Genomic DNA, 14,255 nt, shown 5'->3' with positions numbered 1-14,255 from the left:
TTTCTTGTTTCCAAAGTGTATGATGTGGCAATCTCAGATTGACAATGTTATCGACTTTTTCTCAAGTCGACGTTATTTTTTCAGACATTCTGGTTTTGGTGTAAGGGTATGATGGGTTTGAACTTTAATGAATAATTATATCGCCAAGTTAATAGACAAATTATACTATGGTTATTGTCCAAGTGGACAATTGGCAAAGTATTTACGAAAGTAATCGACCAAGTATACTTTGGAACCAGGTTCATAAGTCACAGTATAATTGCAATCTACAGAGTATAGTTTGGTGATTACTCTTGGTCAATTATTTTAGTAATCACCAATGGATACCCAGTCACAGTAAGCCCTTTGAGGAATTAATCCTAAATTCAATGGCACAAAGAATAATGAATGATAACAATATACATATATTTTAACAACAAAAGAGATAATAAACGCCTAATTTATTCTTTCTTGAGAATTGATAGGTAGGAATACATCGTGTTGACGTGGATGGAGGAGGATGTTGGTTATGTATGTGGCATCAGCCATAAACACACAACATATTGTCTGATCCATCATATCAACAATGAGAGTGATTAATTAATTAAATTAGTATCGCTCACAGTAGGTAACGCTGGTCTTGTTGGTCGACAAGTAGGAGGGGCCGGTGAGTTGGGTGCTGGTCGAGACGTAGGATGGCGTGGAGAGTTTGATCTGTACAGGGGAGTTGGTGATGTAGGCTGGAGCCTGTGTGTTGGTCGTGCGAGTAAAGTATGGCTTGATGTTTACAGAGTTGGATGAGGTGTATTGAGTGCTGGAACGCGATTGAGTCTTTACAACGATTCTTTCCACGCTGCTGTTGTAAAGTGATTGAGGCTGCTGATCGACAACTGCGTCATCAATTATCGATCTGATTGGTTGTTGTTGTACAACATTCTCAATTTGTGGAACTACCTCAATATCTTGATTATTGTTGTTGTTGATTGTGATGTTGTTGTTCTCCAGTGGAGTGACTGATGGTACCAGTGAAACGTGTTGAGCAACTGGTGAGTATGATGGAAGTTGTCCAACATCGTCCAAGTTCAATTGACTCTGTTTAATTTGATAAATTGGCAATATGTTGTTGTTGTTATTGTTGTTTGTTGGTGTTGGTGCTACAACAGTTTCATCGACTAGTACAAAGTCATCCTCTTCATCACTAATACTATTGTTGTTATAGGTGTTGTTATTGTTGCTGTTTGATCTTCTAAATAAATGCATTGTGTTATTTCTGTGTCTGTCTGTCTCTGTCTCTATTATAATACTAATTATTTGTTATTACTAATAAATATTTAATTATCTATATTATATTATATTATATAAAACTGACTCAGTATATGTATCAAGTCTTGTTTATTTATATGTTATGTTATGTGATGTGATGTGAATAAGTGTGAGAAACACAATGAATGGAGTGGATTGAGTGTCCTCCTCTTGTTGCTCAACAAAACCAAACAACAACACACAAACAAACATCCACTTCTTCTTATTTTCTTCGATTGTGAGAATGTTGGGCATTCCTTACAAAGACACAACTTCACCCCCAAGTTCACAAGATAGATATATAATTGCGCCGAATCGTCATTTACACAATGAATGAATCAATTACCGGATATTCATTGTTAATATCCAAAGTCAAGGTAGGGATGCATTGATTGATTGATTGATTGATTGATAGATGGATATGGTCTCAAGTTGTTGTCAATTTCTTTGACCATTGAGAAGGGATTGGTCCCGTCCTTTGGTATGAATTAATGGTATAAGTAGATGTAGACTTTGTCTAGTCATCTAGTCAAGTACCCTAAGTCAAGATGTCAAATAGGTCAAAGTTGTAGCCAATGAGTTGACGAACTTTTGTCAACAGACACTTGAGTGTGAATGTGTGTTTTGTCGACTTGATGATCGCAATGTCAGATGACATATTAGTTTGCACATCACGTCCTCTTTTGTACATACATACATACGTTAATACAATAATATAATATATAGATACATTTACAATACAATACAATGAGTAGTAGAGACTATAGAGATAGAGGTGATCGAGGGGATAGAGAAAGAGATAGAGGTGATAGAGGTGATAGAGACAGAGGTGACAGAGGCGATAGAAGTGATAGAGATAGAGGTGATAGAGGTGATCGAAGTGATAGAGACAGAGGTGATCGAGGCGATAGAGACAGTCGTGGTGATAGAAGTGATAGAGGAGATAGAGGAGGTGATAGAGATAGAGACAGCAGAGGTGGTGGCGATAGAGATAGAGACAGTCGTGGAGACAGAGGTGACAGGAGTGACAGAGGAGGTGGAGGCGATAGAGATAGAGGTGGATATAGGAAGAGGAGTAGATCACCACCTCATCATCGTAATAGTAATAGTAATAATAATGGTTATCAACAACAACAACAACAACAGATGGTACCTCCACCTCAACAACAGATGCTGCCTCAGCAACAACAGCAATTCAATCCACAGTTTATGCAACAACAACAACAACCAAATATGTACGGCCAGCAACAGATGCAACAACCTCAATTCTATCAACAGCAACAACAACAGCAACAATTCGCTCCTCCTCATATGCAACCTCAACAGCAACATCTACAACAGCAGTCGCAGCCAAGGGCGAGAAAGGGATCACTGTGGGACAGACAACCGGATCCCAACGAGACAATCGTGCCAATTGGCCAGGTGTACGTCAGCCAGGCACTGCAGGAGCAGCATCCCGAGTATGTCGTGGCCAACCAGATACCCACCCAACCCAGTCACCCCGTCAACCAGTCGACAAGCTACCTAGGTGTGGCCGGCCACTCAACCGCTGCGGCAGCCACAGCGGCAGCAAGCACCCTTACACTGGCACAGAAGCAGAGCCGTCGTCTATACATTGGAAACGTGCCACCTAACACATCCGACGCACAACTGGCAGAGTTCTTGAACATCGCGCTTCACGAGGCCAACCTCGTGGTGATTGGTGGCGGCCCGCCAGTCGTGAGCTGTCAGGTGTCGCCCAAGTTGTTTGCCTTTGTCGAGTTCCGCTTTGGTGAGGACGCCACGGCCGCCCTCTCGCTGGATGGCATCACGCTCAATGGCTTCTCTCTCAAGATTCGTCGACCCAAGGACTACCAGGCGTCGGTGGAGGGCGGTCTGGCCCCGCCCCCAGTGCCCGTCCCTCACGCCGCCAACCTCTCGATCATCAGCACCAACGTTCCAGATGGCGAGAACAAGATCTTTGTTGGTGGTATCCCATCATCATTGAGCGAGGATCAGATCAAGACATTGATGTCATCAATTGGACGACTGAGGGCGTTCAATCTCGTCAAAGACAAGAATGGTGTCTCCAAAGGCTTTGCATTCTGCGAGTATATGGATCACGCCAACACCGAGAGAGCATGTAACGAACTCAATGGAGCAATGTTTGGTGACAGAGCATTGGTAGTTCAAATATCAAGCGGAGGAAGAGTATGTATTGATTGATCAGGTAAATGATTGGATGTACCCACATACTAACTAACAACACACACTTGGAATCATTCCAATCATCAATCAAATGTAGGGACCTCCTCAGCAACAACAACAGCAACAACAACAACCGCTACAAGATAATCCATACGCCCAAAGCACACCCAACAAGTATGGCGGCAAGTACGAGTCTGCCACCTCCACTTTGTTGAACTTGAATCTACCAATTCCACAAGTGATTGGATTAGTTCGTTCCAGTGTACAAACTGATGGTATGTATCATGTGATGAAGATGATGATGAGTATCATTCATTCAATTCTAAACCTTTCCAATCCAATCATTACGCAGACAACACAACACCATCAAGAGTTATACAACTGTTTAATATGTGCGATAAGGATGAGATACAGGACGATGCCAATTATGAGAACTTGTTGATCGACACGATGGAGGTGAGCGAGGAGTATGGCCAGGTCGAGTCAATCTTTGTCTCGCGACCAAAGGACAACCCACTGGACATTGTCCGTGTGTTTGTAAAGTTTGTCGAACTGGATGCGGCACAGCGTGCCTGGGCCAACCTGGGCGGCAGGAAGTACAACTTCAGGACAGTGGTGTCGGCCTATTATCCCGAAGATCAATACACCTCCGAAGGTGTAGTCGACAAGCCACAACAACATAATCAACAACATCAACAACAACATCATCGATCAGAGTACGACATGGAGTTGTAGACACTCAATCAAACCAACCAATCAATCAACCAATCAATCAGCCGGTTAATCCTCAATCCAACTCAACTAACCAACCAACCTAATAAACTAACCCTTTCCTTTCCTTTCCTTTCCCTTCGATCGAATAACAACAATGTTGTCTTGAGTCTTTTACTTAACTTGACTAGTCATCATCGATGGCGTTCAACTTCCTTGCACGTTCCTCCAAATTGACAGCCTCCTTCAGACGTCCACTGGACCGCAGCATCTGGGCATACTCCCACAGCACACTGCCATAGTCGATGTCCACCTCCTTGTTGGTCCTCATCTCGATCTCGCGCTTGCCAAGCTGCACGTTTGGTGTCTGCTCTTGTACAGTGTTGCTCTGCTCGCGTTGTTGCAGCATGGTCCTATTGCGATAGTCCTCAAACAGACGGATACACTTGTTAAAGTAGCCTTCGGCCCATGCATGATTGCCCTTGGTGTTGAACAGTCTGGCCAGGATGAAGATGACCATTCCCAGCTTGGGGCTGTCACGGCCATATGTCTTTTCGGCCTGGTTCGATGCCAACTCGCACATCTTCTCAGCGCGATCAAACTGCTCGCTGCTCAGAAGGAACTCTGCATAGTTGGTGAGGATATTGGACAGCTCTGGTTGATTGTTATTCTGTTCGGCGTACTTCAGTGCCGTCTGGAACAATTCCTCCGCTTCCGAGTCATCAGCAACTGAGTGGCTGTAGCTAGCGTAGTTTCCATTTACAGTCTCTGATGAGGGTTGGGGTCAGTCAGTCAGTCAGCTGATTGATTGATTGAGTGGACATGCACATACCATATAGGATGTTGGTCGTTGGTATATTCTTATCCTTGAGCAATGTGACACATTGATCAAACACTTGTTTGCAATCATCGTTGCATTGAAGTGCCATGATGATGGCTTTGTTGAGCAGAGTGCCAATCATGAGTGTCCAGTCTGATCTGGCCTCAGCCAATGTTGCCAGTTTGTCAGCGGTATCCACAGCAGACTGTAAATCGCCTTGATACTGGAAGCATAGGATCAGGTTGTTGAGACTTGGGAATGTGTATCGGTCCATTTCCGGGTTGCTGTGATCGAGTCGCTCGAGGATTGTCTGGCACAGCTTCTGAGCGGGTGCCAACTCGCCAATGGCCATCTCTGCGTCAATCAGACGAAAGAGTACGTTTAGAGTGATGGGATGCTTCTTTCCAAGTTGTCTCTCGACGATGTCACGTGATCTGTTCAATACGGCCTTTGACGCCGAGTAGTTGCCCAGCTTCTCAAAGGCGATGCTCTCCTTCACTTCGCTGAATATCTCATCTTCACTATCCATCTTATATTGTGTATTGTTGGCAATGTAACTACTAAAGAATATTGATCTCTTGTCGTTGCCCACCATATTATTGTTCTTTTGAGTGTTCATCAACAACATGCTAGTGCTCATACTTTGTATCATTGGAGATGAGGAGTATTGATATTCCATTTGAGCCAATGACCTTCTGGCGATGGGATTGGATGTCATCACATTGCCAATGCGAGAAGTAATGCCTAACAAGTGTCTCTGAAGCATCTTATATATCTTTGCCTACTAGCTTATGAATGAGTGAGAGATAATGAATATTAGAAGCACACGATTTGATTTTCGAAGTTAGGAAAAACGACCGAGTCTGATGGCTGACTTCATGTTGATTACGTTTGATCATTTCAATATCTCTTATAACATAGACTACAACAACAAACTAATACTAATACTGATTAGTAAACAACATATCAAGAATGATCAGATCATTGTCCTTGCTCAAGAGTAAGCACACTCAATCACTCACTCAATCACTCATTCATTCAAACATCATACTTACTTTACATTGAAGGATGCAATACATCAATTGTAATGCCATCATCATCAACATACATTAGGTTCAATGCCACACGTAGTACACTACAGTTGTTTGGATCAACACAGCAGCAGCAACAGATACAATACAGAAACTACAGCAGCACGGTTGAGCCTGCCAAGGTACCAAAACAATTGATCATGGACTTGAGAAGCCGCACCTCTGCCCCAATATCAGACTGCAAGAAGGCATTGGAAGCCAGCAGCAATGATATCGAGAAGGCCGTCCAGTGGCTGCTGGAGAAGGGCAAGGCTACAGCCTCGAAGCTCTCGAACCGTGTCGTGGTCGAGGGTGTGATCTCAGTGTTGGTCGACAACAACAAGGCCGTCATTCTCGAGATGAACAGTGAGACGGACTTTGTGTCGCGTGGCGACACCTTCCGCCAGCTGGCCAAGAGCATCACCAGCCAGATCGTTGGCAACAGCAGCACCGATCTGCTCGGCAAGACTATTGCCGCACTCGACATGGACAGAGTCAGCAAGCTGCCATGCGAGAGCACCACCGTGTCGGACGCGATAGTCCAGACCGTTGCCAAGCTCCGCGAGAACATTCAGCTGCGTCGTGCTGCCGGCATTGGTGCCAGCAAGCCCAACACAATAGTCTCTGGCTATGCCCACGACCCAAGCGGAACCCGTCAGTTTGGTCGTCTGGGCTCGATCATTGAGATTGAGTACGACGGACAACCCTCGGACATGGCTGCCGTCAAGCAGCTGGCCGACGACCTGGCCGTGCACATTGTTGGAGTCGGCCCGTCATACGTCTCGATCGAGAGCGTGCCCAAGGAGGTGTTGGAGGAGGCCGTCAAGAACAAGAGACACCCCAACTCACTCTACGACGAGGTCGTGTTGCTCGAGCAAAAGTTCATCAGTGGACAGGATGGCGAGACCGTCAAAGAGGCCATCGAGCGCGTTTCCAAGGGTTTGAACACCAATGTCAAAGTCAACTCATTCGCCAGATACGTCGTTGGTGAGGGTATGGAGAAGAAGCAAGAGAACTACCATGCCGAGGTCATGGAGAAGATCAACGCCGCCAAGCAATAGACAACTTCATTCATTCTTTCTTTCTTTCATTCATCCAATCATTAAATTAACATCACACTATGATATTACATAATACATTTAAAGTTCATTAATCAATTCTCCATGCTCTATCTGTATCTTCTTCATTTATCTCTTTGAGTTATGGAAAAAACAAAAAGGATTAGACAGGTCTCAACGGGTTTGACATTTGGTAATTGTTTGTTTAGAATTGCTGTAAGAAGACCTCATTAGTCATCATGAACAACGAATTATAAGTCATTAATATTTTTGGAAACTCCAACAGTTATGGGACAATTGACAATAATACAAAAAACATGTTTTTTGAATGGAATCGAATTACATGATCACAATTAAATAATATCTAAGACCATTCAACTCTAATTGTTTGTTGTATAACTATACAACAATACTATTATAACTAGTTATTATTATCATTCACTTTGAATAACAATCAGTGAATTTCAATAATGATTTAAATTAATAAACTTTAATTTTTGTTGTGTGTGTGTAGATTGAGAGTTGTGTGAACAACACACCCCTCAATAAATTAAATTTATGTGTGTTTCTTTGTTGGATTAGATCAAGAGGCAGACAGTCACTTAACAACAACATACTACATAAATCATATATTCATACACATACATACATACATATATATTAAATAGATATAACAATGAAGGTCACAATTAAGAATGTCAATAAGGAGGTTTACCAGTTTGAGGTCACTGGTGAGGAAAAGGTAGAGATTGATTGAGTGATTGATTGAATGATGAATGAATGAAAGATATGATTATTATGAAGAAACAGATCACTAACAATAACAAATAATAATGTTAACAGGTATCACAGTTGAAAGATATGATCACTGAGAATCACAAGCATCTTCAATCATGGCAAACATTGATTTACAGTGGCAAGATTCTAGAGAATGACAACACCATAGCCTCGTACAACATCACTGAGAGTGGATTCATTGTCTGCATGGTTAAGAAGGTAATGATGAATGTTTGATGGCATCATTGAGTCATACTAACATAGCCCACCTATTTGATCACATGTGTCAACAGCCAAAGGAAGATGCACCAGCACTTGGCTCAGTCGCTGCTGCCAGCCCTCCACCAGCTACTACTCCAGCAGCCCCAACTACTACTCCAATCCAACCAACACCAACACCAACAGCCACTACAACTCCAATCACTACTCCAGCACCAGCTCCATCACCAGTGACCGTTACCTCCCCACAGCCACGTGATCCAAGCTTTGTGACCGGCCCAGAGTACGAGGCCACTCTCAAGAACATTGAGGACATGGGATTCTCAAGAGAGGAAGGTGTACGTGCACTCAGAGCCGCCTACAACAACCCAGATCGCGCCGTTGAGCTGCTGGTCACTGGTCAACTCCCTGCCGCTGGCTCTGCTCCAGTGCAACAGGATGACGACGAGGATGAGGTCGATACACAGGATGCTGATGTCCAAGGCCAAGCACCAGGTCAGCCAGGTCAGCCAGGTCAAGCCAACATATTCGACGAGTTGCGCAACCATCCAATGTTCCCTCAGATTCGCGAGCAAATCCAGAGAGTAAGTGAACCTTACTCTAAAGGTGATTGATTGATCATGATGATGAGACTAACACTACATTACGTTTAGGATCCAAATGTCATTCAAGAATTGCTACAGCAGCTCACCCAGACCAATCCAGGATTGGTCAGACAGATCACAGAGCATCCACAGGACTTCCTTAGACTGTTCCAGGATCCACAACAGATGGTTCAGATCCAGATCACTCCACAGGAACGTGAGGCAATCGAGAGAGTAAGTCATGAGGCCAATGGCAATCACACCAGTTGTCCAGACTGACATTTGTACTAATAACATCGACCAATTAATCAATCATTCAATAGCTGATACAGATTACAGGCATGAACAAGCGTGTTGTGATTGAGGCATACTTTGCCTGTGACAAAGACGAGCAAATGACAGCATCATATTTATTCGATAATGTCAATGAGGATGACATGTAAACATACTCCTCATACAGCAACACATCAACATCAACAAACAACAACAGTGCACTGGCATTTATGATACAACGACCCCCAGAAGCAGCAGCAGCAGCAGGATCTCCTCTTCCTTTCTTTCTTACTTCCAACTTAACTCCAACTCATCCAACCTACTCAAACTCATTTTGCATCATCCATCCAACTAACAAACCATCCATCCATCAATCAATCAATCAAACAATCCAATCCATTAAGTCTGACTTGACCAGAAGGCAATGAATTCCAATGTAATAAACATACCCTTTAGACACATCTATTACTGACACAACTGTATTCATAGAACAAACCCCTTCCTTTTGTTGTTATGTATGTGTGTGTGGGTCTGTTGTTGAAACGAATGAATGTCATTCATCACCCACCACCTTCACCTCTAAACACACACATGTGCTTCCAATTAAACAACGACACCCCATACCTATCACACTTATAAGTTCACATTGATCTTTTGTACAAACACATTACATTAATTAACAACAGCAGCCAGCAGCAACCTCTCTCTCTCTCCACTAACACACCTCTACTTTACATTACTTTACCTGCCACAAGGTTTCTAAAGGTTCTTTCTTTCTCTTTAACTATATATATTCATAGTCTGGATCTATTCGAGCTCACTACACAAACACACACACACACACATACATACTTATAGATATACACTTTGGACGATCTACAAGTTCTATTACAAGCCTCAACCCCCTCCTTTGTCATACATACTTTACTAGTACTACTCGACTTCCTCCCTCACGTGAAAGGTGTTCCAGGACTCTCCTTCTATTCCCCCAGCCACTCCCTTGGCCTCACTCACTCTCTCGTTCGCTCCTGACAAACAAACAAACAAACAATGTCAAGCGTACTTCTATTCCTAAGCCTATTCAATATCTTTATACTATTCATATACCTCTTTACACTTATGTCCTATTTCTTTATTCATACACATTAACTTATTAATTATAAAATTATATATTATTTATTTATTCCATTTATATATATATATTATATACATTATTTATTATTGTAATCAATTGATATAGTCTATGATTTGTAAATAGAATTGAAAGACAGACAAGATAGAAAGCCATGGCACATGACGAATTGGATGAACATCACTCTGCCAACTCTAGGGCAGGTCCAGCAATGGCATTACAACAATCTATTATACCTCCTCCACCAATGCCAGAACCAACAAAGAAGAAGGCAACGACAATGTTTGCAAAGAAGTTGTCAGAGTTGGCCAGAAAGAAATCACATGCATCAAAGGAGATTGTTCTGGTCAGCAGCAAGAATAGTGTCCAAAGCGATATTAGTATAGATGATTCAATGAGGATGGGCGAGTCGCCAGAGGAGGTCAAGAGGGAGTCCTCTTCGAGCCACACTGCCACCGAGGAAGATGGATTCGCAAGCGATTTGTTCGAGTCCTCCTCCCAGATGAGTGATGCTCAATCTCAAGAATCAATGTCCTCCTCATACGCTCCAACAATCTCCACAACATCAACTGCTGACAATGCCATTGGTCAATCATCCATATCATCCTCATTATTGGCTAATACATTCGACATTGGCACAATGAACAACAACAATGAGATTGTTTCATTGGATAAACAACCTCAACATTTCTCGACAAGACCAATTAACAATTCATCATCTGAACTGCCTTTCTTCCAACCTTATGATCCAATGCTTGAGAAGAAGTCAATATTCAATCGATCAGTAACGGAGAACTTTGACCGCGTGGCATTGGACGATGATGCTCAGAGATTTGCCAGGGCAACATCGACAACAACAACATCTTCCTCAATCTCAAATCCATCACATCATACATCGCTGACAGTGGCATCGTCTCAGGCCGAGGCCCAGATTGGTGAGGTGCCAATGGTCGAGGTGGATATCATACCCGAGGTTGGTGCCAATGGTGCCGAAGAGGAACTAGTAGAGGAAAGACCGCCCCGTAGAGTAGACAACTTCCCTGTGTTTCTCTGCTTAGTATGTTTCTTTGTGTTGCTAGGTGTGACACTTATCATATTCCTGTTGTAAATAAACCCTTTACCCTACTACTATTATAACTATGACATGTTCATCAACTTGAAAGAATAACTCCAGATCAAAAAAATGACACACAACTTGAAGATCACAAACAAGTAAGTCGCTCTAAGCTCATTGTTTAACTCCCTCAGTTACATCAACTTATACGTACTTATATACCTACAACAACATAATATACAAGATGAAGTTAAGGGAGATAATATCATTATTATCTTCTAATCCCGTGTTCTTGAAACAACAACAACAACAACAACTTCAGCAACAACAACAATCAACATCAGATACATGTTTCAAACCAAAGAACTTGATTGCTATTAGTAATCAATACCTTGAGATATACTATCTCTCACCATTAACCAGACATCTCTATGTGATAAGGATTGAATCCGATGTCGATAAGATACAGACAGTACATGTACAAGTAAGTGAATGTTTCAATGAATGAACGTATGAATGAACGAGACTGAACTAACACTCTATCTCCCCATCGATCATAGGAACTATCACTCAAGATAGACTTTGATGTATATCAGATAAAGTTGAATGATAATGACAGGTATTTGTGTTTGGTTGGCAACATCAATTGGATGGTAGTAGACTTGAATCCATCGTTGAGAAGCTCATTCTTTGTGACACAGGATGAGAGTACTGTTCGTCATTATCCTGATATCAAGACCAAGGAGTATCCACCTATAAAGTGCGACCTGCTACAACTGCAACCCGACGTACTCTCTGTCTCCCACCTCTCCAACTTCATCCAACAAGCTGATTGGCATCCATTAAGCAGTGCTCATCTAGTGATCCTACACTCCACTGGTGAGATAAAGTATGTTTGTTGGTCAATCAATCAATCAGTCACATATGATGATGACGACTAACTCGTTCAAACAGGATATACAACATACAGAACATTAACTCGAATGATGAGAGCGAGTATGAGCAGTCGTTGCTGTTGACATCGATGACTCAGATTAACTCAAAGGGCGAGACAAAACCGATTGGTTCTTGCACATTCAGATCATTCTGCTTTGGACCAGCTGTTAACCTTTGGACCAGATTCAGTATCTTTGTTATAAGTGCGACAGGCGACGTGTACTGTCTGTGTCCAGTCATCCCAAATGGATGTCTGATCGACTCGTCTCTTTACAGTGATCTACAGGCCAGTGTTGTTAGACAGCGCGAACAGTCAATCAAACAGAAGAACACATCATTGACCAACTACTGCGATGCCCAACTCAAGTGGCTGGCGGGCAGCATGAATGTCAACTCGCTCAACTTTGACAACTCGACCAAGTGGATGCGATATAAGCAAACGAACAATCTGGCACAGATGCAGGTCGCCTTGCAAGGACCACTGGTCTACGAGCGTCTAAAGGATGTGCAATCATACTCAATTCATTCAAACCATCCACGTGTGGCACATCTGGTCTCCAACAACTGTGATGATCAACTAATGATCACACCATTCACTCTGTTAATCCTACATACCAATGGTCAAGTAGTTGTCACACTATCCTGTCAAGACACCATCCCTCTGTGGGCCAACAACAAGTCCCGTCCATCAAAGTTCGACCAAGTATGTATCCCGTACCCTGGTCTGATCATCAGTGTACCGTCGACGATCATATACTCATACTCATACACATTACTCCTAAAGGACACATGCAGGTACATGGACTTGATCACTTATGAGATCTTGGACACAAGCATTCCACAACGATATCAACAACCACCGAAACAAACCAAACACTATACTTCATTCACATACCCGTCAATGATCAATGACCCTTTGACCGACTCTGTCTACCTCTATCATAACAATGGAGTACAATGCGTTCAATTCCCTTGGTTGACGCCATTATTCAAATCAATCAACAACATCAAGTCCGAACAACAACAACAACATAGTTCATCATCAATAATCGTCAATGTCATTGAGACCAACCCAGTGTCATCTACATCGGGTTCTGCGACGGAGCCAGCGCCTGTCATATGCCTTGGTGTACTGAGCAACATCAGAGTTGGCTCATATCTCATTGCCCTGTCCAACAGGAAGCAGTCTGGTCCAATAATCTTTGACCTGGATGGTTTGTCACATAGTCCAATACTTCCAAATGATCAAGATGTCGATTCATCAGCTGATGCCAACCAGCTTCTTACATCACCTCTGAAAGAGCAATTGAGGAAGTTCCCCAGTCCCATACCCAAGTTACAAGTGCCAGCCAACCTATCACTCGTTGACACTTTGGCATTCATCGCTCAGATCAAGGACTATCAATACAAGTATCTCGTGGCACTGCACACATTGGAGTCTACTGTCGAGTCAAGGTATGAATGTCCATCAATCAATCAATCAAACATACTAACTTGTCATCCATCAATGGAACCATCAAACTTCAAGATTGAAATCACTCACAACAATTACAAAGGAACAACAGAGCACATTGATGGAGTTGAGAACTAATATTGTGGACATTCGTAGTAAACAGAATCAATTGAGGGAAAAGGTGACGACAGCATGGAAAGTACAGGAAGAGTACAATGATCGCATTATCGACTTGGCAATGTCATGCAACAAGGACATGCCACTATCTATCCAAGAGAAGGAGCTCAGGACTGAGCTACAAACTATCGCCAACAAAATTCATATTTACAAAGAGAAGCTTAGCTATGTAAGTTACTCAACCAGTCCCCATTATTCAAACATAATAATAAGATACTCACACTTCCATTCACTTAACTATAATAATAATAGTTTGAGCAACATGTCAAGGGCAAGCCACAGGTCCATTACTCAAAAGAACCAATCCCATCTGAAGATCAAGGAAAGATCCAGATTCTACTCAAGGAGCACTCAAAGAAGATTGAAGATTCAAGGGAATTGTTTGATAAATTGTCCAGCAATGTCCAAGAGCTTAAGCTCGAATGGTAAACATTGTGAATGGACTGGAGTAAGCGCAAATCACACATGGGGAGTCGAGTTGATATGCCTATTATTCTTTTCTGGCTACGCGATAATCGTTGTC

The 14,255-nt window shown here is 42.6% G+C and overlaps 6 protein-coding genes across 6 annotated transcripts; 4 read left to right on the top strand and 2 right to left on the bottom strand.

Moving 5' to 3' along the window:
• Positions 1-588: 588 nt before the first annotated feature.
• SAMD00019534_034290 (hypothetical protein) lies at positions 589-1,239 on the bottom strand (the record flags this gene model as incomplete). The annotated part of the gene is made up of 1 exon (XM_012904321.1): positions 589-1,239. The coding sequence occupies one exon, from the start codon at positions 1,237-1,239 to the stop codon at positions 589-591; it is 651 nt and encodes a 216-aa protein (XP_012759775.1).
• Positions 1,240-2,028: 789 nt separating this feature from the next.
• SAMD00019534_034280 (hypothetical protein) lies at positions 2,029-4,203 on the top strand (the record flags this gene model as incomplete). Its single annotated transcript, XM_012904320.1, has 3 exons — positions 2,029-3,471; positions 3,566-3,743; positions 3,821-4,203. 3 exons carry the CDS (start codon positions 2,029-2,031, stop codon positions 4,201-4,203), a joined length of 2,004 nt encoding a protein of 667 aa, XP_012759774.1.
• A 163-nt stretch (positions 4,204-4,366) lies between these two features.
• Positions 4,367-5,687, bottom strand: SAMD00019534_034270 (hypothetical protein; the record flags this gene model as incomplete). Its single annotated transcript, XM_012904319.1, has 2 exons — positions 4,367-4,947; positions 5,012-5,687. Coding segments are annotated over 2 exons (1,257 nt in total), but the record flags the coding sequence as incomplete, so codon positions are not given.
• A 284-nt stretch (positions 5,688-5,971) lies between these two features.
• Positions 5,972-7,130, top strand: SAMD00019534_034260 (hypothetical protein; the record flags this gene model as incomplete). The annotated part of the gene is made up of 2 exons (XM_012904318.1): positions 5,972-5,999; positions 6,067-7,130. 2 exons carry the CDS (start codon positions 5,972-5,974, stop codon positions 7,128-7,130), a joined length of 1,092 nt encoding a protein of 363 aa, XP_012759772.1.
• A 673-nt stretch (positions 7,131-7,803) lies between these two features.
• SAMD00019534_034250 (hypothetical protein) lies at positions 7,804-9,150 on the top strand (the record flags this gene model as incomplete). The annotated part of the gene is made up of 5 exons (XM_012904317.1): positions 7,804-7,869; positions 7,971-8,123; positions 8,198-8,707; positions 8,777-8,941; positions 9,031-9,150. 5 exons carry the CDS (start codon positions 7,804-7,806, stop codon positions 9,148-9,150), a joined length of 1,014 nt encoding a protein of 337 aa, XP_012759771.1.
• A 1,116-nt stretch (positions 9,151-10,266) lies between these two features.
• Positions 10,267-14,161, top strand: SAMD00019534_034240 (hypothetical protein; the record flags this gene model as incomplete). Its single annotated transcript, XM_012904316.1, has 7 exons — positions 10,267-11,169; positions 11,411-11,650; positions 11,727-12,055; positions 12,121-12,805; positions 12,887-13,557; positions 13,631-13,901; positions 13,985-14,161. The coding sequence occupies 7 exons, from the start codon at positions 10,267-10,269 to the stop codon at positions 14,159-14,161; spliced, it is 3,276 nt and encodes a 1,091-aa protein (XP_012759770.1).
• Between the last annotated feature and the right edge of the window lie 94 nt (positions 14,162-14,255).

This window comes from Acytostelium subglobosum, assembly GCF_000787575.1.
Source record: "Acytostelium subglobosum LB1 DNA, scaffold: scaffold6, whole genome shotgun sequence".
Lineage (NCBI taxonomy): Eukaryota > Evosea > Eumycetozoa > Acytosteliales > Acytosteliaceae > Acytostelium > Acytostelium subglobosum.
Note: the sequence above shows the minus strand (reverse complement) of the source record. Positions and strands in the feature narration are given on the sequence as shown.